General features: G+C 52.6%; 10 protein-coding genes across 10 annotated transcripts; 7 read left to right on the plus strand and 3 right to left on the minus strand.

Annotated features, from left to right (window-relative positions):
* Positions 1-97: 97 nt before the first annotated feature.
* On the plus strand, positions 98-697 carry CONPUDRAFT_152215 (uncharacterized protein; the record flags this gene model as incomplete). The annotated part of the gene is made up of 2 exons (XM_007768821.1): positions 98-295; positions 353-697. 2 exons carry the CDS (start codon positions 98-100, stop codon positions 695-697), a joined length of 543 nt encoding a protein of 180 aa, XP_007767011.1.
* Positions 698-2078: 1381 nt separating this feature from the next.
* On the plus strand, positions 2079-3589 carry CONPUDRAFT_136310 (uncharacterized protein). The gene is made up of 8 exons (XM_007768822.1): positions 2079-2161; positions 2214-2309; positions 2360-2494; positions 2552-2625; positions 2689-2860; positions 2914-3087; positions 3147-3228; positions 3288-3589. The coding sequence occupies exons 1-8, from the start codon at positions 2131-2133 to the stop codon at positions 3532-3534; spliced, it is 1011 nt and encodes a 336-aa protein (XP_007767012.1). The 5' UTR covers positions 2079-2130; the 3' UTR covers positions 3535-3589.
* Positions 3590-4197: 608 nt separating this feature from the next.
* On the plus strand, positions 4198-6706 carry CONPUDRAFT_164172 (ATP-sulfurylase). Its single transcript, XM_007768823.1, has 7 exons — positions 4198-4332; positions 4386-4466; positions 4518-4600; positions 4650-4981; positions 5038-5647; positions 5702-6252; positions 6307-6706. Exons 1-7 carry the CDS (start codon positions 4300-4302, stop codon positions 6342-6344), a joined length of 1728 nt encoding a protein of 575 aa, XP_007767013.1. The 5' UTR covers positions 4198-4299; the 3' UTR covers positions 6345-6706.
* A 43-nt stretch (positions 6707-6749) lies between these two features.
* On the plus strand, positions 6750-9139 carry CONPUDRAFT_164173 (uncharacterized protein; the record flags this gene model as incomplete). The annotated part of the gene is made up of 3 exons (XM_007768824.1): positions 6750-7311; positions 7371-7455; positions 7504-9139. The coding sequence occupies 3 exons, from the start codon at positions 6750-6752 to the stop codon at positions 9137-9139; spliced, it is 2283 nt and encodes a 760-aa protein (XP_007767014.1).
* Positions 9140-9276: 137 nt separating this feature from the next.
* Positions 9277-11401, minus strand: CONPUDRAFT_81230 (2-methylcitrate dehydratase). Its single transcript, XM_007768356.1, has 7 exons — positions 11013-11401; positions 10851-10961; positions 10506-10722; positions 10224-10452; positions 9919-10163; positions 9517-9855; positions 9277-9463 (listed from the first exon to the last, which is right to left on the minus strand). Exons 1-7 carry the CDS (start codon positions 11233-11235, stop codon positions 9382-9384), a joined length of 1446 nt encoding a protein of 481 aa, XP_007766546.1. The 5' UTR covers positions 11236-11401; the 3' UTR covers positions 9277-9381.
* A 904-nt stretch (positions 11402-12305) lies between these two features.
* CONPUDRAFT_89159 (glycosyltransferase family 2 protein) lies at positions 12306-18788 on the plus strand (the record flags this gene model as incomplete). The annotated part of the gene is made up of 13 exons (XM_007768825.1): positions 12306-12679; positions 12733-15705; positions 15755-16083; positions 16137-16491; positions 16546-16765; positions 16821-16943; positions 17001-17450; positions 17502-17525; positions 17577-17666; positions 17718-17782; positions 17836-18002; positions 18054-18627; positions 18686-18788. 13 exons carry the CDS (start codon positions 12306-12308, stop codon positions 18786-18788), a joined length of 5847 nt encoding a protein of 1948 aa, XP_007767015.1.
* A 230-nt stretch (positions 18789-19018) lies between these two features.
* On the minus strand, positions 19019-20017 carry CONPUDRAFT_152221 (uncharacterized protein; the record flags this gene model as incomplete). The annotated part of the gene is made up of 4 exons (XM_007768826.1): positions 19019-19567; positions 19624-19699; positions 19761-19822; positions 19871-20017. The coding sequence occupies 4 exons, from the start codon at positions 20015-20017 to the stop codon at positions 19019-19021; spliced, it is 834 nt and encodes a 277-aa protein (XP_007767016.1).
* Positions 20018-20292: 275 nt separating this feature from the next.
* CONPUDRAFT_164175 (P-loop containing nucleoside triphosphate hydrolase protein) lies at positions 20293-22387 on the minus strand (the record flags this gene model as incomplete). Its single annotated transcript, XM_007768827.1, has 2 exons — positions 20293-21152; positions 21742-22387. The coding sequence occupies 2 exons, from the start codon at positions 22385-22387 to the stop codon at positions 20332-20334; spliced, it is 1467 nt and encodes a 488-aa protein (XP_007767017.1). The 3' UTR covers positions 20293-20331.
* Positions 22388-22761: 374 nt separating this feature from the next.
* Positions 22762-24662, plus strand: CONPUDRAFT_164176 (uncharacterized protein; the record flags this gene model as incomplete). Its single annotated transcript, XM_007768828.1, has 4 exons — positions 22762-22800; positions 22900-23152; positions 23209-23244; positions 23301-24662. The coding sequence occupies exons 2-4, from the start codon at positions 23150-23152 to the stop codon at positions 24660-24662; spliced, it is 1401 nt and encodes a 466-aa protein (XP_007767018.1). The 5' UTR covers positions 22762-22800; positions 22900-23149.
* A 1131-nt stretch (positions 24663-25793) lies between these two features.
* CONPUDRAFT_152224 (uncharacterized protein) lies at positions 25794-26782 on the plus strand (the record flags this gene model as incomplete). The annotated part of the gene is made up of 3 exons (XM_007768829.1): positions 25794-25839; positions 25907-26515; positions 26571-26782. 3 exons carry the CDS (start codon positions 25794-25796, stop codon positions 26780-26782), a joined length of 867 nt encoding a protein of 288 aa, XP_007767019.1.
* Positions 26783-26999: the final 217 nt, after the last annotated feature.

Genomic DNA, 26999 nt, shown 5'->3' on the forward strand with positions numbered 1-26999 from the left:
CTGGACTTGACGAGGAAATCCCCATCTCCTTCATTGCCTCTCTTAGCTCGTCAACCACAAACTACCTCACACTCCTTTCATTCCTCTGTCATTAAGGATGGTCACTTTCAGCCGCTTCATTCTCCTGTCCCTCTTCACCGGCCTTGCCGTTGCCCAGCGGTTCCCTGGCCCCAACGACGACGGACTCGGCCCTCAAGGCTTCGGGGGTGACGGCTTTGGACGTGGTGGTGGCTTCGGGCGTGGTGGTGGCTTTGGGCGTGGTGGCTTCGGTGGTGGTGGTGGCCGCAACCGCGGTGTTCGTCTATTCTTGCTGCCAGTGGTGTCTTTGTCTCTAACGCGTTTCTTCCTTCAGGATGATGGTGTCTGTGTCATCGCCAACCAGAGGGTTTACGACGTTCCTGAAGCCATTCGGGCTTTCCAGAATGGCCAGCTCGCGCCCCCGCCTGGCCTCTCGAACCAGCTCTATGGAGCGCTACTCCAGTATTGCAGAACCCACTCCGGCTACGCTCTTGAGGATGTAGGCTGTTTTGCCCCTACCAGCTCGACGACCAGCAGCATCGCTTCAGCAACAACTGTTACTACCTCAGTCACATCCACCGTCCCGGTCACTACCACAGTCGCCGCAGGTGTGAGCATGTCAACCACAGTCGCGGGCGTGGACATGGCCGTGGCCGTGGCCATGCCTACCGTGGCCTAACAGCTTAACTTTCTCAAACTCGATGTCAAGCTCTAGTGAGCGACGTGTCATGTCTTCTCGTAAGAATCTTCTGTAGTGCATTCCGAATGGGCTTGGAGGGATAAGTTGGGCTACATCCTTAATTACACTTTCTACGCTTAATGGTATTTTCTTCTGCCACACCTTCCTCGAGGGTTAAGCGCTAAGCTGTCGACTAGCAACATCGCTCTTGCTCACCTAATACTTGAGACCTCGACCTTGCGGCTTCCGCCCCTCGAAGCGTACTCTGCGTGGATGTCGGGGTGTCTGCTTATAGTTATAGTCATAATATGTCTACGGCAAGCAGCACGCGGTCGGGGGCGTCGAGGCAGCATACGAGGAGCGGAAGTGTCACGAACGCGCACGCAGTTGCAGGAGGCTGCAGCAGCAGCGGAGGAAGGTGGAAGACGAGAATGGGTTGATGATACCATGCATTTATCCTCCTTTTCTTACAGCTTTGCGTCAAAGCCAGAGTCTCGCCTCTTCGTACTTACAACTCAAATCCACCTAGGTTTAAGCCTTCCGCGGCGCGGTCTACTTGCTTGAGAACAAGAACTCCAACGTCAAGGACCAAGGCCTCAATGTGACCCGCAGAACCTTCTCAGAGACGAAGATGGGCTTGTCGAAGGCGTTTGTCTTCCAGGTCAGCAGTGCTGAAGGGGCTCGAGGATTCGTTTGTGTTCGTCGTTGCTATCCCGTCAAGGCTGCTTCGGACTGTCGCGACTCCTGAGTCCCTTTCTCGCTGGCGTCAAGACCGAAAATAAGTTCAAGGTCGACTCGGTCAATGTGGAGCTTGCTGGTGCGGATGTTGAGAGACAGATGATCCATTCTCGTGGTAATTTGTTTGTCCCGCTCCCTTCCAGAATGCGAACCTATGCAAGCCTTGACGGACCTGGGATGCGGTATATGGGCAATGTGGGCTACATGTCAATATGGAGGTAGTTTAACCTTTAGGTTACCTTTTGTTATGTGCCTTCCTCGAGGTTTATGGAACGGATTGGCCAACGACGGATGAAATCTGACGACAGTGCATTCGTTTCAACGGAAGAGCCTAATCTCGGATGTCTCCAGTCAATAGCTGCAAGAACAATTAACGTCAAACGGCCATCTCCCAGCTCAAGACTTCACCGGTGATCCGTATCCCCAGAAGCTTCGATGCATACTGCTGCTCGGTGTGGGCAGATTGGTCTTCATGATTCTCAATCTTTTCAACATTTGAGGCTGAACAAAGGTTTACCGCACCTGAAGCATAGCATGGAAAAAGTAATTAAGTACGCCTAGCGGGGCGCGATGCGAGCGTCGTATTACGTCGCTGTCGTTATAAAAACGCGCAAACAACGCGCAAACAGCGCGGGATAGCGCGCAAGAACTACAAGGACTCCATACCTTGTTCATACCGAAGCTCTCTCCATAACATGTCGTATCATCTCGGTATACTCCCTTCAGGTGATACAGATATAACGTGCCAACTTAGTCCGCTAACATCAATCCCAAACAGATGTTATTGACAGGCTAACGGAGCGCCCTGACTCCGAGTCGGTGCGGTCTGACCCGCTTGACACTCGCTTGGTCAGGCTTCCACATCCTCGCACTGGTGCGTGTTTGTTAACTTATTTGCGATCCTCCACTGAGATTATTATAAAGGTGTTGCATCACTGTTCCTAGTTTCTCACTCACAGCACCCTGAAACGAAGGAGGACGAGGCGTCAATATTGGAAGTACAAGCCGTTGCTCCGCCCCATGCACGCTCTTGGTTTCATGAGGAAAACGTTGTCGCTGGTGCGTTTATTCGCTCATTGGATATAGTATCGCCTAACTAAATACGGCGGCTCCAAGATGGAAAGCTGCTCGTCATGACACCTATTGACCCAGCATTTCTGCTCATTCCCATCCTGCAAGCATCCATTCCAGTACGTCTCCGACAGAACCCAGAATCTTCGCTACACGACGAAACAGGTTCTCAACATTTATAGGATAACGATGCTCAGGTGAACTTTATGCCTTTGGACGACATCCTGGAAAGCTCCGCTACTCGCCTGGCGTCTTCTTCGGTTTCAAACGAGTCGATCTCACGACGAGACGTTATATCGCTCGGCGCGCTACCATGCGTCAAACGTGCAGTCAAACGAATATGTGAAGCCAAAGGTGTGCCTACCAAATACTCTCAAGTGCTTAATGAGGGTATTAACAGTTTTCAGAGATTACGGAGGAAATCATAGTCTATCGATATTCCTCGGAGCGTGTGTTGGAGTACCTCCGTAAAAAGGTGTACAGGCTATCCAAGCCTCCGCATTGTGATATTTCGCGAACCATTGTTCGAAGTCTTGCTAAAGACGGCCTGATGGATGATGGCAAGGAAGAGCTACTGAGGCGTGCGTCTCCATCTGCGTTACTGCGGACGCATTTGTGCTAAGCCTCTTGCACTGGATAGTTGGTCGGACCAAAGCAGCGTGCGAGATACTCTCCCAGTACTTGTCGCCCGAGATTTATCAGCAAGTTTTGTCTTCATACGAGTACGTTGATCATTGCGCGCTCGACTCCTCTGATTCTCATGCAGTTGCGCCTTTTGTAGCTTCTCTTCCCTCGACACGTACTTGAAAACCCTAAACGACAACCATTTAGTACCCGTTGAGTCAGGTAACAGTACTGCCAAGGCGAAGAAGGGCAGCCGCGATAATGTTGCGGGCGCAACACAGAGTGACGGTGCGAAGAAACGCAAGGCCCCAGCCAAAGGATCTCATGGCGTCGAGAAGCTGAAGAAGGCAAACACGAACGGGATGTCCAAGCTCTCGACCTTCTTTCAGAAGAAGTCCGCGTAGACATCGACGTTATCAGATGGCTTGATGGCTCGGTTTAACCTGGTGGAAAACTAGCCGCAGGGGTTCCGTTGGACTACCTCTCTCCCAGGTTGGACCTGGTTCAGACCTACGAGTTGCAGGCAAAACGTTGATGCGAGGAGGGACATTCATTCCCATAGCCATGCACCTAGACAGATGAGCTTGCACCGAGAAAGAGGGAGGGAAACGAACGTTTCAACCTGTATGTTGTAGTGTCCCAGAGTGTTCGAGGCGAGGGCTGCCGGACCAGTCGGCCGATTTCCCCCTCCGATCTACGATTGACACGACAATGTGCACTACCTACGTATCATGTTTCAAAGACAAACGTAGTGACACAGAACGAAGCGACAGGTGGCTGTACATGCAATCCGGGAGTGCCAAGCCGCACACGACGGTCGACCATCTCACTTGTCCCTAACGCTCTCATGCTGCAATCCGCGGTGCTGGGCTGGCGTGTTCATGAGGTGCTAAAAACACTTACTACTCACTAATAGTATTGAATCTTTGGTTAATTCCATCAGAATGGCCACTAGGTTTGTCTATGCGGAATCCACGCAATACCCCTTCCACGATTGCGTGATATCGCCTCATTATCTACGCTCTTACTCATGCTGAGGGAACGCTTGACAATGTGTAGCATTTGACGCACTTAGATCCAATCCTCAAATAGCTCGCGATCGGTCCTACTGAGCAAAGATCTAACATTTTCTCGTCACCGTTATCTGCTCCAGGTGTAACTTGAACCTAATGGCTAACATTCCTCACGGCGGTATCCTCAAGGCGTGTTAGCACAAAGTCTTATTTGACCGCATTGCTAATGATCTATAATGTAGGACTTAGTTGCCAGAGATGAACACATCTCCGCTCAGCTTCGGGAAGAGGCTGCAGGTCTCAAAGACATTGTCCTCACTGAAGTTCGTGACTTCATTTTCTTTCATAGCCGCAAATAATCATCCCGGTGTCAGCGTCAACTTTGTGACCTCGAGCTCATCCTCAATGGAGGTTTCAGCCCTTTGGAGGGCTTCATGAACGAGGCGGACTACACAAGGTTAGCATTATGTTGTGACTATAGTTACTTTCGTAATTTTCTCCTCAAGTGTCGTCGACACCCTTCGCCTTGCCGATGGAACCCTTTTCCCCATGCCTATCACCCTCGATGTCTCGCATGCCGATGTCCAAAACGTTGGCATCACTGCCGGTGCTCGCCTTACTCTCCGTGATCCCCGCGACGACTCCGCACTCGCCATAATCACGGTTGAAGATGTCTACTCCTTCGACCGCGTCAAGGAGGCAGCCCAGGTGTTCGGCGCCGATGACATCGCGCATCCCGCTGTCAAATACCTTCGCAAGCAGGTGAAGGATTACTACGTCGGCGGGAAAGTGCAGGCGATCCAGGCTGTCCAGCACTTCGACTATGTCGCTTACCGCTGTGAGTCCTCACAAAACGGATGCGTATCCGAAGGAAGCCGCTGACGCGGATTGAAGACACCCCTACTGAGCTTCGCGCTCACTTTAAAAAGCTTGCCTGGCGCAAGGTCGTAGCCTTCCAGACCCGCAACCCGATGCACCGCGCCCACCGTGAGCTTACCGTCCGTGCTGCCCGCCAACGGCAAGCCAATGTTCTCGTCCACCCCGTCGTCGGTCTTACCAAGCCTGGTGACGTCGACCATTACACCCGCGTTCGTGTGTACCAGGCCATTATGGCCAAGTATCCCAATGGGATGGGTCAGCTTGCCCTCCTTCCCCTAGCCATGCGAATGGCTGGCCCTCGCGAGGCTGTCTGGCACGCGATCATCCGCAAAAACTACGGCGCGACCCACTTCATCGTTGGTCGTGATCACGCCGGCCCTGGAAAGAACTCGCAGGGTGTCGACTTCTATGGTCCCTACGACGCTCAGGAGCTCGTCTCGAAGTTCAAGGATGAACTACAAATTGAGATGGTCCCCTTCCAGATGATGACATATGTCCCCTCCTCGGACGACTACCAGCCAACAGACGAGATTGCAGCTGGTGTTCAGACCTTGGACATCTCCGGAACGGAGCTCAGAAGGCGGTTGAAGTCTGGTGCCCCTATTCCCGATTGGTTCAGCTACGAGTGAGTTATCCTTGCAATGTTTTGATGAGAACATGATCCTAACTATATTGGTAGTGCCGTTGTCAAGACTCTCCGTGAAAGCTATCCACCGCGGGACAAGCAGGGCTTCGTCCTCTTGCTCACTGGCTATTACAACTCTGGTAAAGACATCATTGCCAAAGCCTTGCAGACCGCTTTGTACGAACAGGGCGGACGGAGTGTGTCACTCCTCCTAGGCGAGTCTGTCCGTGGTGACTCGGATGCGCCAACTAGCCTCACTCCTGAGGAGCGTCACGCCAATCTGGAGAAGATTTCTTTCGTCGCCACCGAGCTTACGCGATCTGGTGCTGCCGTCATTGCTGCACCTACCGCACCCGAGGAGCGTTCGCGGGCCTACCTCAAGGACAGCGTCGTTTCCGGTGGTGGCGCGGGTGGCAACTACTTCTGCATCCACGTCGCTACTCCATTGGAGCACTGCGAGAAGACCGACCGCCGGGGCGTCTATTCCAAAGCCCGGAGTGGGGACATCAAGGGCTTTGTTGGCGTGGATGCGCAGTACGAAGCACCAACGGATGCCAGCCTTGTGGTGGACACCACATCGCAGAGCATTCCTGAGATCGTTCACAGTAAGTTCCCTATATGGCGTCAGTTTTCGGGATGTCGCTGACATTACTATGTAGGCATTGTCCTCCTTCTTGAGACCAACGGTCTCGTGTAAACTGCAACGATATCCCGTAGAGGACAAAATGACGTTGATACCCCATTAACTAACTTAAGCATCGACTATATGGGAGACGTTTCGCGAAGCCTGTGGTGCATATCAGCTTATGTATTTAGAGAGCATGCCATTTTTGTATCCGGACTTTCATGTACGCACTATAGAGTATTTGTATGTCTCACCGTGGAGGTTCGATGAGAACAAGGTCCCGACATTGACACTCCGATATTCCAAACATACATATGGCATTGCACTTTGGTATTCTGCTTTGGATGCCGAGGGATTTGGTTGCCCGCGACCGAGTCGGACTTTATGGCCTTGTACCTCGCCTGTGCTCATGTTCAACGTTCAACTTGAACTCGTTAGACTAAGTTCTTGCCATCTACAGCTTCCCGTCCAACAGCCATGGGCAAATACGTCGACGCAGAGACTCAGACTACACCGGCACCTCCTGTGCCGCCTCACGATCAAGGGGCGTCTTTCGATTCCTCTGGCGACGATGCATACATCGAAGAAGACGAAGAAGACAGTCTCAGTCCTTTGCCAGTAGGCCTTGCATCTCGCCGAAACGCAAAATACCAGCGAGCTGGTCTAGGACGAGGACCTGGCTTCAGGCAACCAACGACTCGCGTTGTGTCTATGCCCGAGAATAGTTTCGACCCTCTAGACGGTGTACCGGAAACAGCCCGAATTGTTTCCTTGCCCGAACGGTATCTACCTAGTAAATACGACCTCTCGTTGGACTCTGTCACGCTTGAGAGCAGCTCTTTCCTTGGCGATATATCTGGCGGCTCTACTAGCTCTAGACGTAGGATTCACTCTAGGCACCGCGCACCTTCGGATGTCCCTCGTACACCCTCCCCGCCCTCATCTCTGGATTCATCTTCTATCATAATTGAGCACGACATTAGGCTGTCAGACGCATTCATGCGCCGAACTAATTTTGGTCTGGCGGAGAAAAGAGAAGGTCAGATCCGAGAAGCTCATGTTGACATCATGCATCTCCTCACTGTTGATGTTCCTCAGGCTGGCAGGTATGGGCGAGCTCTCCTCCGAGGCCAATCCCCGCTCTTCACGGTCCGCTCTCGCTTCCTTACGCTCGTTGTCCTTCGTGAGTGGTTTGTAGCCCTCCATCGATTCACTCATGTAGTTTCCCTAGCGGCGCGGAAGGAACTATCATCGAGGAGCCTGATCATCTTCCGCGCATGATATGGGGCTTGGGTGCTCACGAACAAGGCATTTCGTCTAATGGTGGAGCGACTGATACATCTTCTGCTCGCGAGAACGGACGATATGCAGGCCGTCCTAGAGGGGCTGAGTTTAGCAAAAACTCGAAGCGACCGGTTACCCATGGGAACTTCTCTGCTAATTCAAAGCCTGCTGCTGCTTTGGGGAGCGATCGACGGGGACCGGCCCCCTCTCATCTCGGGGAACCGAATCTTCAACTGCCTGGGCTTTTCGTCATGGGTTATCCTCACAATGCTCCAGCCGGTCTTTCTGAGGCGGCGCCTGCGGGGGCGCAGACGCGCCCTGACCAGAACAGGTCAACCTTGGCTGGTTATCTCACACCGGAGCACTCGCCTATCGATTGGGGCGTCAAGGACTTCATAGCCCATAATCAGGGTATGCTTGCAAACCACCAAGCAAACAATATGCTGGGTGGGCCATTCAGAGCTTCTCAGCTCCACCAGAGAGTTCCTCGTATCTTCGTTGAGCCGCGACCTGATGAAATTCCTATCGACACTGAATCTGCTCGCAGCCGCACTGCTCTAGAGCTAGCACTCGAGTTGCGCAAGCATGCCCAATCGAACTTCCTTCATCTTCCTCAAAGTGGTCTGCCTACGCCTCCGAACTCTTCGTCTCCTTTGTGGTCCCCCGGGTTTTCTCCGTATAGTACTCAGACACTCTCTCCTGAGGTCGAGGAGATGGCGTACAACCTACTGAACATGAAGCAGGATTACGGTAACTCAATGAGACATACCGAGGGGCCTACTGGCGAAAACTACTTCCTGCCTATTCGGTTCTCAGGACCTACGGACTCCAGGCTCACAAACTTTGAGCGGAACTTCTCAGGACAACCGTCGTCTCACAGACTCGATAATGGCGCCTTCTTTCACGGTGAACCTCGGGATACTTCTCAATTACCTAGAAACGAGTTAGGTAGTATAGCTCACACTCAGGTTCTCTCACCTATGTCTCCAATGGGCGACACATATGGACGTGGTCTTGATTCTGGTCATGCGCAGATGGTCTCTACTGGATCTCTTGCGTCGCAATCCCCCGAGCTTCGCCCTGGATCCTTCTCTCAACAGCCTAGGTCTATTCCCCTGGCACGCCTGATGCAACGCCGCCTCTCTGCAGTCCCGGAGGAGGATCCGATCATCTTGGACAAGAAACATGCGCCTCAGTCGTACCATCGCACGCCGGGCCATCAGCATTCAACGTCACAGCATGGCACGCATCCGATGTCATCGTATCACCAGAAACAAGATCGACTGCATTCTGTCAAGCCTTCTATCCCTCCTCCGAGGACGTCCATGCCAGATGGTCTAGGAATAGCTGGCGAGGCCGTTGGCGCGGAAACCCCCAACTTTGCAACGTCTCCGGCAAAGGTTCGCCTGCCTCACACCTCGCCGGAGCGTTCGCAGGTGACGTCCAACCAGCAAGGTAGAGACAACGTGCGCTTTGAGGATGGTCCATCTTCGTTCCGGGGCAACAAGAAAAAGTATCGAACCAAGAAGACGCGAGCACCATCGCGATCGGACAGAGGAAGCGCAATATCTCCTGCAGCTTAGAAGTCATTTTCGGATAGAGTGTGGATGACAGAGGATACTGGGTTCACCATGTGTGAAGCTGTCAAACTATTGGTCTAGCATTTGCATTACTTAAGCGGATATCGGGTTTGTTCGCCAAGGCGGCATGGACGATAGATAAATCAAGTAGCTTTTCTTTCTTTCTTGCAGCTACCATGCATTGTATCATTCCCAACAAGGTTAATGGAAACAATTCCTAAGGATCTAATAATCTATCAAAGGATTTAAGCCTTCACGAACATGTCGGTGAATTTATCCACGGGCATCTTGAAGAAGGAAGGAGCGTCTGCGACGGTCTTGAGGATACTGTATGGTGGTCAGCAAAGGGTCTGTTGAGGCTGAAAGTAAGAAGGACATGCTTTTGTTGATGAGCCTCATCGTAGTGGTAGCTAATATGCCTCTTGAATTTGTTGATCAAGAGCGGCGTGCCCTCTTCGCGGCGGCGCTTGTGGCCAACGGGGTACTCGACGACGACCTCATCGAGGACGGTACCGTCGTTGAGCTCAACAAGGAGTGCGTTGCCGATGGAGCGCTTGGCGGGGTCGTGGTAGTTGACAGAGAAGCTCTTGTCCTCGACACAGTGGATCTTGGCGCGGAGAGCGTCGATGCGCGGGTCAGCGGCCGAGGCGTCGGTGTACGACTCGGAGGTCAGCTCGCCGAAAATGAGCGGGTAGGCAACCATGTAGTTGATGGCGTGGCTAATTTGAGCGTGTCAGTGTTTATCCCGGTCATAACCTCGAAAAGGCAGTGGATAAACGCACTCGCGGTCGGCGAAGTTGTCGAGCGGACCCTGCTTGTCAATGATGCGGACGGCGGCCTCCTGGGTGCGGATGCGGACGCTCTTGATGTCGTCCGAGGATTTACCCATTGCCTTGAGGCGGTCGTGGATCGTGTGCGCGGCCTCGACGGCGGTTTGGGCGTGGAACTCGGCAGGGTAGGAGATCTTGAAGAGGACGTTCTCCATGATGTACGAGCCGAATGGCATCTGGAACTGGAACTCTTTGCCCTAAAAACGCATGAGATCAGCACTTTAGTGGCAAGCCGAAGAAAGGGCGGTGGTGCATGCCTTGAAGAGGACATCGTAGAAGCCCCAGCCCTTGGCAGTGAGGACGGAGGGAAGGCCGGCCTGACCCTTCTTGACGAGAAGGGCGAGGTTGACCGCGCGCGAGCATGCGTCGCCAGCAGCCCAGGACTTCCGCGGGCCGGTGTTAGGCGCGTGGCGGTAAGTACGGAGCGACTGGCCGTCGACCCACGCTTGCGAGACAGCGTCGATGGTTTGCGAGTGCGAAAGACCACTGTATCATAGTGTGAGCAAGATCCTCGATGTTTATAGTAAGGATAGACTTACAGCATCTTGGAGACGACAGCAGTGCTAGCAACTTTGACGAGGACGACGTGGTCGAGACCGACGCGGTTGAAGGAGTTGAGGAGCGCGAGGCCACCCTGGATTTCATGGGCCTTGATCATGGCCTCGAGGATATCCTTCACGGTGAAGGGCTGGCCCTGACGCGCGAGGTGGTCAGCCACGGCGAGAATGGCACCCAAGTTGTCGGATGGGTGACCCCCTGTAAAACCCAAGCATCAGAATCACATGTTGTACATATAGGGCACGTCGATGACGGAGAGTAGTCGAAGAAAACGCGTCAAACGCGATAGTAGCCCGTGTAGGCGTCAAATGAGAGATGAAACTCACATTCGGCGGCAAGGAAGCAGTCGTTGAAGTCGAGCCAACGGATCTGCGTTCCGATGTTGAAGGCACCGCGAATGGGATCGAGCTGGTAGTTGGTTCCGGGAACCTTGGTGCCTGCAAAGAGTCTCAGTATACATGCTCGCAGAGCAAATACAAAGTACAAACCGTTAGGCACGACAGTTCCTTCGACGACTGGACCAAGGAGTTTGGCGCAGTCCGGGAAACGGAGGCCCTCGAGACCACATCCAATGGTGTCAATAAGGCAGAGACGAGCAGTCTCGTAGGCAAGGTCGGATGTGATCTGGTAGTTGTGGACGTAGTCGGCAATGTCCTTGAGAACCTTGTCAGGCTCTGGGCGGACGGCGGACTCTCCGTGGTGGACAGACATGGTGCGGACTGCAGCAGACCAGCGAAGAGAAGGCTGCGGCTGCGATAATCGATAAAGCGCGGATGCACTTGAACTGGCTGGACGGCCGAGCGAGCGAGTTCCGTGTCTGAGGAGGGTAAACATCGCAGAACAAGGAAGACCTTTGTGTCCACCGGGTGGTCCTCTTCCTCGACCCGGCTACATACTAACCCGCGCGTGCGCGTGATGATCCGTCCGCGGCCAGCCTTCCCTCTCTCCGCGAGTGACCGATTGACATTGGACGCGACCTTTAGCATCAGCTCGTTTATGACGTAAATATTTCTAGATCCTATGTCACTTCCGCCCTCTCTCAGTTTTATCTCACTTTGTAGCTTGCAGCGCTTCTTCCCGTCGCATCAAAACAGCCAAACCCCGGCATAGTCTCACTCACGTTGATATCTTCGCCAGTCCTCAGCATGTTCTTGTGCTACTACGGGAGAGCCGCCTGCTAGCCAACAAGTCTCTCACTCGCTCTCCTGCCAAGGCCGGAAGCACCACTGTTGCGTCTCGTTTGGACTCGAAGCTCAGCGCTGCCAGCTACTCACACCGGCACGCGTCTCCACCGGTAGTGCTGGCGGTTGCACGGAGATGTTCAGATTTATATACCGGGGGTTGCTGCGAACAAGCTACTTAAACAGCTCTCGCCCATGCGCTGAATTTGCAAGACCTAGGGCTGTGAATCCGTGTATCTACGGGCCTCTCGCATATATCACACATCATGGCCTCGAATTTGTAGACGGTCTCACGCTTTAGTTAGCCTCCTCTAGCACGTCGCCCGATGTGAACGTTCTCAGGTCTTGTGGACACTCGCCGTGCGTGGCAATACATGCAGCTGCCGAGGTGGGCCGGGTCAGGACCCTTGCGCACTAGAAACTGCCAGGAATATCCCAAACCGAGTCTAAGAATAACATGCCTAAGCCGAATGGGTTGGATCATTGCGCAGCCTCTTGCCCGTGCCCGTGTCTGTCTCTCGCATCCCTCCATCCCCTTTCCCTACATTCTTTCCTTGCCTTTTTCTTTCTTTCTAGCAACGTTTGCGGCTGGTATAGGTCATGGCTTCAGCGCCGCCATCCGTGGTGCCCCAAGCTATCAGCTCTGGCGAGCTTGCAGACCTCATATCCACCACCGGAACTGCCACACTTTATCCCTCGGACGACGCCATTCTCGCGGTCCTCCACGCTCGCTTCCGCGCTGACTTGCCCTATACTAGCATAGGAACTACCAACCTTGTCGTCCTCAACCCATGCAAGTCTCTTGCAAGCGTCAATGACGCTAGCGCGAAGGAGTATGAAGAGCGGTGCTACAAGGAAACAAAGCTGGGCTTGACCGATGCTCGTCGAGCCCCTCAGCCTCACGTTTACGACTTGGCTGCCAAGATTTATCTACTGATGAGAAGGCGCAACGAGCCTCAGGCTGTGATCGCCCGGTACGCCATATTACCCCTATCTCAGTCAGATCTTGACCAACGCCAATATTTAGTGGTGTTACTGGTTCAGGAAAGACAGCCAGCAGCCGTCTACTCGTTGATCAGCTCCTCAGACTCTCCGCCCACTCCAAGAAGGAAGGGAAACTTGTCGAACAGATCAAGGCATTCGACACCCTTTTGCAATCGTTCGGACATGCCAAGACGCAGACCAACGCAAATGCCTCGCGATTCATTCGTTACACTGAGCTCCATTTCAACTACCGTGGGCGCATAAACTCGACTAAAGTCCTTGCGTTTGGACTGGACAAATCTCGCCTCGCTCGCCTCTCCCACGACGAGCGCTCGTACCATGTTTTCTATCAGCTTCTTGCTGGTGCCACGCCATCCGAGCGGGATTACCTGGGCTTGGAAGGACCACCCGATTATGCCCTTCTCGCATCATCAGGCTGCTATCGTCTCCCTGCGGGCCCCTTCAATGATGATGGCATTTCCTGTGATGATTTGCGGGCTGCCATGAAAGTTCTAGGTTTCAAGTCGAAGCACGTCTCCTCTATATGGAGCGTGCTGACTGCTATCCTCGTGCTAAGCAACATTGAGTTCGCAGAAGCAGATTCTCAGGATACGTCAGCGTACGTTCTCAACTTGCCGATACTCCAGCATGCAGCGAGGTTACTGGGAGTAGCGCCTGAAGATCTCAGCGATTCTCTCACGTACAAGACGACCTACGTTCGCAAGGAGTTGTACACCGTTCTCCTCAATGCACAGCAGAGTACCATCCAGAGGGACCAGCTCATCCGCAACCTGTATGCGATCCTCTTCGCATTCATCGTGGAGAGCGCCAACCACAAGCTCGCACCCACATCGGCTGCCGAGGCATTGCCTAGCAAAGTTATCCTACTGGACCAACCCGGTTTCCAATCCCGTACCTCGGAGACTACTGCCACCACAGTGGGATCGACCCTCATTTCTGCCGAGCGCAACGGCTTCGACGAGTTTTGCATCAACTTCGCGGATGAAGTTATCCAGTCCCATATCTTCCGAAACATCTTTGACGACAATGCCTATCACAATAGTCAAGCTCTCGCTGACGGCATTCCCCTTCCTCAAGTAGAGGTCCTGGATAATGCGGCCTGCACAGAGCTCCTGCGCGGTCCATATTCCGTCGCCAGAAACTCGCGCAAGCCGAGTGGACTCTTGGGAGTCGCGGACAAGGCGTCGTCATCTTACAAGTCCGGAAAGGGAGGAGAATCTAGAAATGACGACTTGCTTCAGGAAATGTCGGCCAAGTTTGGCATGCACACTTCGTTCGTTAAGCCTTCTTCGCCTGACGAGAAGCGATCGTTCAGTATCAAGCACTATGTTGGTCCTTGTTCTTACGATACAAGTAACTTCGTGGAGAAGAATGCCGACATCATCGACCCGGCTTTCGTCACCCTTCTCCGGGAGTCGTCGGATACGTTCGTGACCAAGCTTGTATCTGGACCTGGTCTCTCTACGGAATTGCATGAAGCAGATAATGAGACCATCGTTCAAGCACAGATCTCTTTACGACCTCTTCGCAGCCCCTCTTCTCTTGGGGCAGCTGAGGATAGCAGCCCTCGCTTGAACCCAGCCAAGATATATCCCGTGACCACGCAGCTTAATCAGTCCCTGTGGGACGTTCTGGCCGCAATGGATAATGCGAAGCTGTGGACGTTGTCCTGTATCCGACCCAACGACAACGGCTTTTCGAACTCCTTCGACAAGCGCCGGGTCAAGTCGCAGATCAGGGCGTTACTCTTGCCAAGCGTCGTGGCGAGGCGGAGCCTCGAATATGTTGCATCTATGGGTCAGACAGAGTTCTGTGACAGGTATTGCCCGACTACACGGGGCTCAACAGCCGAACGCATTCGTCAGTGTGCAAGGTCTTATGGCTGGGTAGAAAGCTCGGACTATGCAATGGGACAGAACCAAGTTTGGCTGTCCTATTTCGCATGGAAGGTGGTCGAGGATGTGCTGCGTACCGCAGAGAAGGAGCAAAAGAACATGACACATGAAGATTCGGAAGATGATGATAGTCTCAGTCTGCCCCACGAAGGCACCATGGACAACCAGCCATCCCCTGTGGTTGACACCAGCAACTATCGTACGAGTTACTTTGATGGTTCTCCAGCCGCGGACTATCCTATGTCAAGAAGTCCTGCAGGGTTTGACGGCTATGCGCCGTCGCATTTCGTTCCCGCGGGGTACCCGGCCACACCTGCCGAGGAAGCTGGCTCAATGTACAAAGCTGAAGCCTACGGGGACACGCCCCCTTTGGTGGCTGGTACCGATCTTCAGAGCGTGCCTAAAGATCATGAACAAATTATTGAGGAACAACTGCCAGCTACTCGTCAGCGGCGCATATGGCTCTTCCTCGTGACGATAACCACGTTCTTCATTCCGGACTTCCTACTCAGTTGGCTGGGGCGCATGAAGCGGCCAGACGTTCGCCTTGCCTGGCGTGAAAAGTTCACCATATTCTTCCTTATCCTTCTCCTCAACGGCATCGTTCTCTTCTACATCATCGTCTTCGGTCGGCTCCTCTGTCCGAACTTCGATAAGGCATGGACAGCCAATGAAGTTGCGCAGCATACGGGGACCAACGACTTTTACGTCTCCATCCAAGGCAAGGTTTATGACGTCTCCAACTTTGTTCATGGCGATCACAGCGATATCTCTGGCGAGCCAAGCAATGGAGAGGATACCCTTGATTATCTTGCCGGGACGGATTTGACGTACTACTTCCCTCCCCCTTTGACTCTTGCTTGCAGTGGCCTTGTCATCGATACGAGCGTTGCTATCACGATCAAGAATTCGAGCTCCATGACTGTTCCTACTGCGAAGCACAGCTCCGGCGCCCAGGCCCCCACGTCCAACACTGCGCTAGATAACACTGACTGGTATACGGCGACATATCTTCCGAAGATCAACCAGTACTACAAAGGCGCTCTTGTTTGGGAACCGAGCGACATATCAGGACAAGCGGCTGACACGAACATTGAGAGGTACGCCGTTTATGGCCACTTATGTGTTCAGTCTAATGATCGTGTGCAGAGTGTGGGCTATCTACGACAACAGCATCTATGATCTGACGGATTATGTGTACACGACGACCTCGATCGACCAGAACGTGGCCACATACCAGTTCTTGGACAAGAACCTTGTTGATGTGTTTACTGAGCAAGCTGGACAGGACATCACGAGTAGCCTCAACAGTGTTCTCGACGCCATGGGTACCGAGAACAAGACTGCAAACATGGACTGTCTAAACAATGCATTCTACTGGGGCGAAACAGACTTCCGGTACACGGCAAGATGTCAGGTTCAGAACGTCTTATTGCTCGTGTTCTCCAGTATATTGATGGCATCTATGGGACTGAAATGTGTGTCATCCTCTGCATCGTTTTACACTGGCGGCTTACCCATTTTTGGTTAGTCTTGGCTGCGTTACAGTTGGGCCACAAGAAGCACCCCGAGCTTCTGGACAAGTTCGTTCTTTGTCAGGTTCCTTGCTATACCGAGGGCGAAGATTCCCTCCGCCGGACCATCGACTCTCTGGCTGCGTTGGATTACGACGACAAGCGCAAGCTGATCTTCATCATCTGTGATGGTAACATTATCGGTGGCGGCAACGAACGGCCTACACCTAGTATCGTGCTCGACATTCTCGGAGTGAATCCGTCCCATGATCCTGAGCCACTGATGTTCAAGTCTATTGGAGAGGGCTCTCAGAAACTCAACTACGGCAAGATTTACTCCGGCCTGTACGAATTTGAAGGTCATGTTGTACCGTGCGTACATCTTATTTCGAGAGAAGGATTGGGCTAATTGTCAATCGTATCTAGCTACGTCGTTGTTGTCAAGGTCGGCAAGCCTACGGAACGCTCGAGGCCAGGAAACCGCGGGAAGCGTGACAGTCAGATTCTGCTCCTGCAGTACCTCAACCGGGTTCACTTCAATTCGCCCATGTCACCTCTCGAGCTTGAGATCTACCACCAGATGAGGAACGTCATCGGCATAGACCCAGCCTTCTACGAGTACATTTTTACGGTTGATGCCGATACCGTGCGTTATTTGCCAAAGCAAATGCTACCCATAATGCTGATTGTCGATTGGACAGACCGTGACTCCACCGTCGCTGAACCGGCTTGTTGCTTCTGCTGCGGACGATTCTAACATCATTGGCATTTGTGGGGAAACTAAGCTGCAGAACGAAGAGGGGTCGTGGTGGACGATGATACAGGTGCGCTATCTTGCTTGATGTCTAATCTCGTCACCTTATCTCATCCTTAAACGCTAGGTCTACGAGTACTATATTTCGCACAACCTGTCGAAAGCCTTCGAAAGTCTCTTTGGGTCGGTATCTTGTCTTCCAGGATGCTTCACGCTGTACCGCATTCGCACGGCGGACAAGGGTCGTCCGGTTATCATATCCAGCCGGGTCATCGACGAGTACGCCGAGAACCACGTCGACACTTTACACAAGAAGAATCTGTTCTCGTTGGGTGAAGATCGGTTCTTGACCACGCTGCTCATGAAGCATTTCCCGACTTACAAGACCAAATTTACGTCGGAGGCTATCGCTCGTACCGTCGCCCCTGTTTCCTGGCGTGTGCTGTTCTCGCAGAGGCGTCGATGGATCAATTCCACGGTGCATAACTTGTGCGAGCTGGCCCTCCTTCCTGACCTTTGTGGTGTTTGCTGCTTCTCGATGCGTTTCTTTGTCTACCTTGATCTTATTGGGACATTGGTGAGTGTTTATTCGCTGCGGGATGATTACTCTCGCTAACACCCATGTCAGATCCTTCCGGCAACTGTCATATATGTAAGGGAGTAACTTGTATTATCTTCCTAAATCTTCTGACTTCGATTTTAGCTGCTATACCTCATCATTGTCGTGTCTAGTGGTCAAAGCGCATTCCCACTCATTTCCATCATCATGATAGCAGTCGTCTACGGTCTGCAGGTGCGCAAAAATGATCCACTGTTTTTTGATCCGTATTCTTACATTCAGTAGGCTCTCATCTTTATCATTAAGAGAGAGTTCATGCTTGTGGGCTGGATGGTTGTGTATCTCCTTTCGTAAGTCCCACATCTACATGTTTAAAAGGAATGAAGTTCATTCCGTCGCGCAGGTACCCCGTGTACAGTTTCTTCCTACCGATCTACTCCTTCTGGAGAATGGACGAGTTCGGTTGGGGTAACACCCGCGTCGTCCTAGATGCTGGAGGAAACAAGAAGGTCATCACAAATACCGACGATAGGTTCAATGAGACAATGATTCCGTATAAGACGTTCGCTGGTGAGTCCATCAATCCGTCACAGCGCGACAATGAGCTAACATATGCGACAGAGTACGAAGCTGAAACATGGGAGTCCCAATCCAACAAGAATACTGGACTGGATGCGAACGCCATGAACTCCGGTTATTCGATGCATATGCCTCCATCGCAGCCTCGGCTTGCCCCTTCAGCGCAGATGTCGAGTTACAATACACACGGATCAGTCGGAGGTGACTATTATCGCGACACGAACATGACGAATCCCAATAGCCGCACACCTTCTCGCCCGGCATCTCGTTCCGCACACCCCTCATTTTACCCATCCGCATCTCAAGAGAAGCTAAACATGGCCCCGCCAAGCTATCACCCAATGGCTAGCGGAGGGATGGGCAGTGTTTACGGCATGACACCACCTGGTTCTCAGATGAACATGAGCATGCACGGCACAGGTTCTCTTGGTGGCCTCGGTGGTCCTCCGCAGCTTCCTTTTGGTAACGGTGGCGGTATGCGCCCCAACTCGACCTTTTCGATGGCCACGACGGTCTTCGCTGGGCCGAACACGAACCCTAATCCTTCGGACGAGGAGTTGTACACGGCTCTGAGAAACTATCTCAGCACACAGGACCTTATGACCGTAACGAAGAAGTAAGTGTTTCTTAGGTTATGTCTTTCCGTGATACATGTGCTCATCACTGTCATACAGAACTGCAAGGGAGGCCATAGCTGCTCGGTTCCCAAGAGCAGACCTCACTTCTCGCAGGGACTTTTTGAACCAGGCGATTGACAGCATTCTTTCTAGCCCGTAATCCCCGCTCTTCATCGCATTGAACTTTGCTTTCTGACAGTGGATTTTTGTTGTGGACTCGCCTCTTTGCATGGACGCATTTCTTTCACACTGCTTCGGACTTCGGCTTCATAGGATTATGCATTGCGTAGTGTAGACGTTTATTGGAGATTTCAATCCTTACTCAATCATTACATGCATGGACAATAAATAGTATCTGTTCTGGCTCGTCTTACTGAGAACGATTGGTTGTCAAGTCACGCGTATAAAGAACACCATCATGATGAATGAAACAAGGACAGCAATGATACTCATAATCACCAAACACGTCGTACTCCCGCTCTTTCCCCTGAAATCGCGGAGGCGCAGTCGTTCTTTCTTCATGACGTCAAAATTCGAGTCTAGCTTCTCCTGCAGATCCTCTACCGCTGACTTGTCCTTCTCGAGCGAATCAGAGAAGTGCGTTGCATTGCGCTTCAGCTGAGTAGCCATGAGAGCGAGCTGCTCTGACAGCTCTTCCTGACGAGCACGAGAGTTCTGGATGATCGTAGGTGTGGCATTCAATTTTGAGGTTGCAGCTGGTAGTGTGGGAGGGAGTAACGAGTTCTCTAACTCGGAAGGTGGTGGCAGCTCAGCTTCTGACGAAGGTATTAAGCTGTCGACTAAAGGTGGTTCCTCGGCCGGTACTTCATCGCCTGGACTAGCAGCAGGTTCGCTTGCGCCCGAATCCCCTTTTGTCGTTGAAGGGGGAGGCAAGGAAGGAAGGATGGGTCGCGGCCGCCTTGGTGGTGGTGCGACTCTCTGCAATGTTGCAATGACATTCAATTGGCCTGCATGGAAGTGACCGGGACACATACCTCATCTATTTCCAACAGAGTGCGTTGCAGCTGGTCCAACACGTTCTCAAACCGATCATACTTCTGCTGCAGATGCCTAGCATGGTGTCACACCGTCAGTGTGCTTGTAAACGGTAGGTCCCAGTGTCGTGACATACGGCACAGGGTTTGGATCGTCTGCCCGTACGTTCTTAAGAAGGAGCCTGGCATGTTTGATGTTCTAAGTCACCAGTGAGTGAGCACAAAATATGAATGAACTGACAATCACCTGTAGTTTCCCCTGCACCTTCATCCACGCCTCCCGGTCAGAAGCCCCTGGCCAAGTGTCCTCGTCGACTGATTTCTGGAGTCTGTGCACCATCCGAGGGAGGTTGATTCGGTCATGGATGGCTTGTTCCTCAGTTCGAATGCTCATGGTGAGAATATCAAAGGAAAGACCGGGCGTGTAGTATGACAGTGCCAGAAGGCGCGTAGTGCTAGAGCTTGCTATATGTATTAGAGCTTCAATAATTAAAGCCAAATTAACATTTAAGCCTGTACACGTCACGCGTGGGAAACAGTGTGCGCGTCTATATTACTTTGACGCCCGGAGAACTCCAACGAATCTTGTGTGTTCTTTCTGCGTCGCGTGTATATGGTAAGCCCAGTTTCAAGGACCTATATTTCTAAAAAAATTCATCTGATACAATCATAGTGCACAATAAGATATACAAAGCATAAGAGTGATAGCTAGTCTTTAATCGTGTCGTCTTCCATGTCCTTCAGTCGCCTGGCAATCCGATTTGCGTCGTCTTTCGAAAACCCACATCTCTTGACAAGCTTCCGTGTTAGCTCTTTCACCCCTGGACGCGCAGCGCGTGGCAAAAGATATCTCCACATTCCCTCAAGCAACTTCACGAACCACAAGTCCTCTTGGCTTTTCTTCATCCTGCACGGTAATGATGTGCAGTTCCAGAGCAGCCGGATGACTGCGTCTCTGGAGTAATCATGGTGTCGAGAATTCGGCTTCCGGATAGTGGTGATGCAGGCATGGTCATAAACCGATATCCCGTATGTTTCGAAGTGCTTCTCGTTCCTATCCCACCAGTCCTCCATCCGCTCCTCATGCTCCAAATGGGTAACAACCACCGCCACAGGTATCTTTTTGTCGCACAGGATTTCGACGAACATCCGATAGTTTTGCTGCGCGGAAGCCGTTATCCGTCCTCCGCGCATGCAGAAGATCAAGAGGTCAACGCCGCCGTAGTTGTCAAGGATAGAGACGAGACGCTCAGCCTTCTTCACCGCCAACAGGTACCCGTCCCAGTTGAGACAGGGCTCGCTCAGCCCTGCCGTGTCAAAGAGACGTATGCGGCGCGAATCAATTGCGACATCGTAGTAGGTGGCCTCGAAAGTGCACCCCTCTGCGCTATCTGAAGTCTTTGCCACGTATTTGCCGATAATGAGGTTGACGAGGGAACTCTTTCCAACACCAGTCTCCCCGAATATGACGACGTTGATTATGCCATCGTCCACAGGTGCCTTGATTTCTTGTGTGGGTGCTCGCTGACCTGTAAAGTGACTTCATCAATTTCCTTCGTCGCTTGCAAGATAAATAGGACGTCACTTTTCCTGAGCAAAAACATCGAAACGCAGTGAGTGACAGACCGTGCCTTCGCCACCTCGCCTTCAAAAGAGCTTATAACGTTGCACAGCGGGCCTGGCTTCCATGCGGCATTCCTCCCTTGGAAACGTTCGCTCCCTCAGATCCAGCTCCGAGGGAACCACGCGCCCATGTTCCCGTTTCATTTGAGTTAGACTGCTGCTAAAGGAACGTGCCCAAAGTGACTGGTGACGGTAATTCTTCATCGTGCTTCCTGACATGCTGCCTCATTGCCGCTATTGATAGATAACGCTGTCTGCCGGCCAACAAATTGGTACCCCCAAGCAATGCAATGCAAATTAAATAACAAGACTGTATGACTATTTAATCCTAAACCTAGATTACGAATGCTAACGTTCCTTGGAAAAGCGAGTGCGGAGGAAGTGAAACAATGGTCCCGAGGATATACATTTAAGCGTCATCTGTCTCGTCTGGTGCATGCGCCAGCTTCTTGGCAATGCGCAAGGCTTCGTCAGGAGAAAATCCGCAACGCTCACGAAGCTGACTCGTCAGCTTCTTGACTTTTGGACGGGCTGGTTTTGGAACGAATGCCCTCCATATGCCTTCCATAACGCGGATAATCCAAACGTCCCTATGCTCCTTCATCGGTTGCAGGGAGGCGCAGCCTCGAAGTACACCGTTGATGGCTTTCTTCGACTCGTCGTATTGTTGAGAGTTGGGGGCCGCTAATGTCGTGACGCAAGCGTGGTCCTGGTAGCGGATGCCAAAGGTCTTGAAAGCTCTCTCATTCCTCTTCCACCAATCCTCCATAACCCTCTCGTGCTCGAGGTGGGTGATGACGACCGCCACAGGGACGCGTCCGCCACACAGTACCTCGACGAACAGCTTGTAATTCTTTTGCGAAGAAGCGGTAATTCTACCGCCGCGCATGACGAAGAGCAGGAGCTGAATCCCGCCGCATTTGTCGAGCTCCTCGATAAGTTCATCGGCTTTGCCGATAGCATCAAGGTAGCCATCCAAGCCGAGACGAGGCTCGTTCAGACCCACCGTATCCCAGAGGCAGATTTCTTCGTCAATGGAACGATGAGGTGTCGCGTTGAGGAAGGTAGAATATGGCTTCGATGTTAAGGTGCATCCGTCCGCGTCTGGTGAAGTCACCGCAACCTGTTGGCCTACGATCATGTTTACCAACGAACTTTTCCCGGCCCCTGTCTCTCCGAAGACGATGACATTCACGGGATGCGGCATATCTCCCCGATGACAGTAGTCTGCGACAAGAGTACGCCGTCAGGTCTATATTGTAAACGTCACGAATTTACTTACTGCTGCCTCTGTGGTTGCTCTCCAAGGTATAGCAAGTCAGTGAGTCAGAGCAAGCATATAAACTGGCGCGAAACCGCTTTACCCAGCACTGTGAAGGGAGTTGTTCATGGCATGATGGGCACGAGGCATCCGGAATGAATTGCAGCCCACCAAAACCAAAACCACAGTGGTGGAACGCCGCTCGTTTGGATCTTAAAGTCAGCTGTACGCTCCCCGTACACATGCCCTTGCCGCATGCCTATATCGAGCTCATCCCCGATCATCTCATCGTAGTAAGCCGCCTTAGCGTGCCGTTTTCATTTCCCCGGACTAACGACACGTTTCTGGTACCTGGTTCCTTCCGTTTCACGCAATATGAACCCGCGCCTCAGGTTACGGGTTGGTAAACGCGAGGACACCTCAAAAAGCGGCGATCGCCCGTCGAGCTATCAGCTGGACGAAAGGCGTGGACGAGACGTTGCTAAAGCGTTCGCTCCATGCTTAGAAGGCTCTCTGTGCTCAAGCCTTGGTCGAGGGCATATGTATAATCTTGTTTAAATAACCCGATCGTACAGTCGACGCCACTTCTGGCCTCTTCACTACACACTGTAGAAACCATCTTCGTGTTCGTGTTAACAGGCAATGGTGAGCATCATGGTTCTACACGTTCCGTCGCAGTTGAAGACTCACAACTGCCTCAGGAAAACCGCGTGGCACGCAATGGGCATTCACCAGAGGTAGGCCCTTCAGTCGTTCGCTGCTGTGTCCGGGAACCATCCTGATATCTCAACAGAACAAGGGCAACCTTCATAACATTGTGGTATTCGGAGAGAGTGGCGTCGGCAAAAGCTCTTTGATCAACATGATCGCCGGTCATGGTGTAGCGGAAACTTCCGCCGATGTGAAGGGATGCACCTTTGCTTACAAGCATTACGAGTTTGGTGTCGGCAGAGACAGCTATCGAGTATGGGACACAGTGGGCCTTGACGAAGGCACGTTTGGAACCGTACCCGCAGAATTGGCTGAGAAAAGCCTCAAGACGTTCCTCCTCGACCTGTCACAGACGAGTGGGATCAATCTTCTTGTATACTGTGTTCGCGGTTCTCGCATCACTACAGTCACTCTACGAAACTACGAACTCTTCTATTCTGCCATCTGTAGACGCATGGTACCGATCGTCGTCATCGTCACGGCCTTGGAGAACTATGACGGAGAGATGGACGAGTGGTGGGCGAAGAACAAGCGCACTTTTGCACAGTACGGCCTCCACTTCGATGGCGTGGCATGCGTCACGACTCTGCCCGAAGAAAAGGTGCATCCTCAGCTGCGTCAACGCTGGATGGATTCGCGGCAGCGGATATGGGACCTACTTCAAATACAGAAGAGCGCCGAGCCGTGGCTGCCACGCAATCAGAATCAGTGGGCGCTTGCGACGCTCCAGGATATCCGGGCTGTCATGGACACAAGCTCGAAAGAAATCTCCCCCAATATCGTCGTCGTCGAGAACCACCCTTCACGCCACTTCATCGTCCTGAGCAACGTCCTCGCCATCGTCCAGCGCCGATACAACATCTTCTGCATCTTCGACTCTGACATCAACCACCAATCGGGAATCAACTTTCTCCACAACGAGGTAGACGTCACCCACATGCTTGTGTTGCCGCTGGAGCAAGGAGATGACGCGGAGGCATTCCGGCGGGTGTTCAACATCTACGTGAACGGCACCTCGCCTGTTCTAGTGCTCGTCATGGGCGCCTCCGACGACGCGGAGGCCAACGCGAGATGGAATTCCATCCGGAACCCTAGCATGAAAGCGAGGGTCGCCTATGTGCCACCAGCGGGCGCCGACAAGGAGGTCCAGATGGAGGCGACGCGTAACCTGGAGAACCTCGTGGATCGCTACTGCCTGCGCGTCACCGGGCTGTCGATAACCGGCAAGTGGTCGAAGGTCCGCCAGCAGAGGAAGGCGGCCTTGGACGGACAGAGGCAGCTCATTACGCTGCAGGACCTGATCGACGAAGTCCGTGGTCATGGTTCGTCCTCGAGCAGGAAGATGACGGTCGATGCAAGGATACCCTCGCCATCGTCGCAGTCGTTGAACTTGCGTCCGAAGCGGTTCCTCTGCTGGACTATTCGGGGACACGATTCTGATTGAATTTCGATGCATCACTAGCAATGTTCCTTGTTTATATCTATTCGTGTGTATGTAGCTTTACTGTCGTGATTATTTGTGTACGTGTCGGTTCTCGCAGATCTAAATGGCATGCTTGACGTTGAACTGCAAGCAACATCATCGAAGATTGCACAAGGTCGTTATGAAACGCGATTAAACTAGTTGGTGACTTGCCTAGTCCTAGCGTATTGAGTGAATTACGTTTATGCGTGTATATCGGAATGTTCATCAGGATTATGGGAAAGCCGTTGGTGCATCGCGCTCAAGAGCTAAATTAGATCGCTCATACCCTGCCAGTGGAGGCTGTACAAAATACGTCCACGCTCGAAAATGAATGCGTGAACACTGAACATTTGCCATGCCGTACGGGACAAAGACGGTCGTAATGTTCATAAACCTAAGCGTGACAAGCAATGATTCCCCCGCCCCGACGGCAGCTCCCGGATGGTTGCGTCACTTGATGAATGCGACAAAAGCCAAATGTCGAAGCACCTGTATGTTTGACAAATGATCTCAAAGGCGTGGAAAATCAAAGCATAGCGGCTCCGAGAGTCGATCTTGGTATAGTGAACAAGCCAACGCTTAGTTTGCTGCGGGGGATAGGTGTGCCTGGAGCTCTATGAATAGGTGGTTGAAGACAAGAATAGCGGGATCCTGGACACGCAGCGACAATAGAACAGCTTCACCGACTTCCGAGTCATGTCGGTTGACAGAGTATGACTCTAGGTAGAGAGGTTTCAATGTGCTGTCTACGCTGTGAGCCAGGCTGTGAGCTGCTCGACCAAGGACACGGGCTCGAGGGCGCGGACGGAACGTAAAGCTGTGGTTGGCAGCAAAAATAGAGGGCCGGATTAGAAGATGCTGACTAGTCCATTATTAGTGACTCTGCTGAGTTTGAAACGACGGCCCTGATTGGGCGGGGCTGCGGCGTACAAGACCGCCTAGACACTCCTCCCTGCCCTCCTCTACTTTAAGCTCCAACCGCCAACAACACTTCCTCAAATCCACAGCAGTTCCTCCTTTTCTCTTTAAATCTCAAGCCTCTTTCTTACGACTTTCCGAACACAACACAACACAAACCTTTCGTCTCACGTCGACTGATTACAGAGTGACATGCGTCTCACAGTCATACCTGTCTTGGTCGCAGGCGCTTCGCTCGGTGAGTCCCCTCAAGTCTCACTTCCCCTATCCTCCCACTAATTGCCCAATCTTTCCAATCACAATAGTCGCCAGTCAGCCTCTCAGAGTCATCGTCGAGGGACCCTCCGATACGAATGCCAACATCCGCTTCGGACATGCACTCGCCAACGCCAACGTGAATGGAAACGACGATAACGTCGCCCATCTCACCCGCCCCACCGTCGTAATGACGTCCGTCACCGAGGTCAAGTCGTCTGGCCGCCACTTCTGCGGTTCCTCGATCCGCGAGAAAGCTATCCAGATGTCCAATGCGTTCAGGCACGCACTCGGTCTCCCCTTGATCGAGCTCGAGGAGCACCATCGTCGCCCTCACCCTCACCACAAGGGTGACGAAGCGTCCAAGGATCAGGGAAGACCTCACAGTGACAAGGAGATGCACATCATGCCGCTGCCGTTCATCGGCGTCGGGGCCTTACCTAACGCCGTTCACCCTGATGCGGTCATCGGCCAGAACAAGGAGACGCTCCAAGATGGCCGCGTTGTCCACTTCAACCCTCACCACCACCCTCATCATCTCAGGCCCGATGACCACCGCCGCTTCCACCATATGCGCCAAGGCTCATTCCTCCGCCGCATGCACCGTGCCATCATGGCGCTCGGTCCCTGGGAGGGTCGCGCTGTGGCATTTGTCCTTGGTATGTGCACACGCCTTTTATACCCTATACCCGCTAATTGATTTCTCCTCTGTAGGCTGCGGCATCGGTGTCCTCCTGCGCATGTTCTGGGTCTTGGCCGTCCTGACTTACCGCGCCGTCAGCGGCACCAGGGACGACGACACTCTCGAAGAAAACTACATCATCTTCGAGCAAGACGCCGAGAGTATCTTCGTCCCTCCTCCCCAGTACACCGACGAAAAGGTCGAGGCCGTAGCAGCGCCGTCCGAAGAGGAGGAGCACAACTAGTAGATTCTCTTAATCCATTCACATGTATTTTGTGCGCCCACCTATCTCGCTGTCGCATCACCACACTCCTTATTTATTTCGTCCTTTTCTTCAGCTCTTCTGTCGGTTCAGCCCCGTCGATATTTCAACGGACACACTCTCATTGACTATCGTCTTCTCTAGCTATGCCTGTTGTATTTTTGGCACCAATGTAACTAGTTCTCCTCAGCGTATGCAT

This window comes from Coniophora puteana (assembly GCF_000271625.1).
Source record: "Coniophora puteana RWD-64-598 SS2 unplaced genomic scaffold CONPUscaffold_4, whole genome shotgun sequence".
Lineage (NCBI taxonomy): Eukaryota > Fungi > Basidiomycota > Agaricomycetes > Boletales > Coniophoraceae > Coniophora > Coniophora puteana.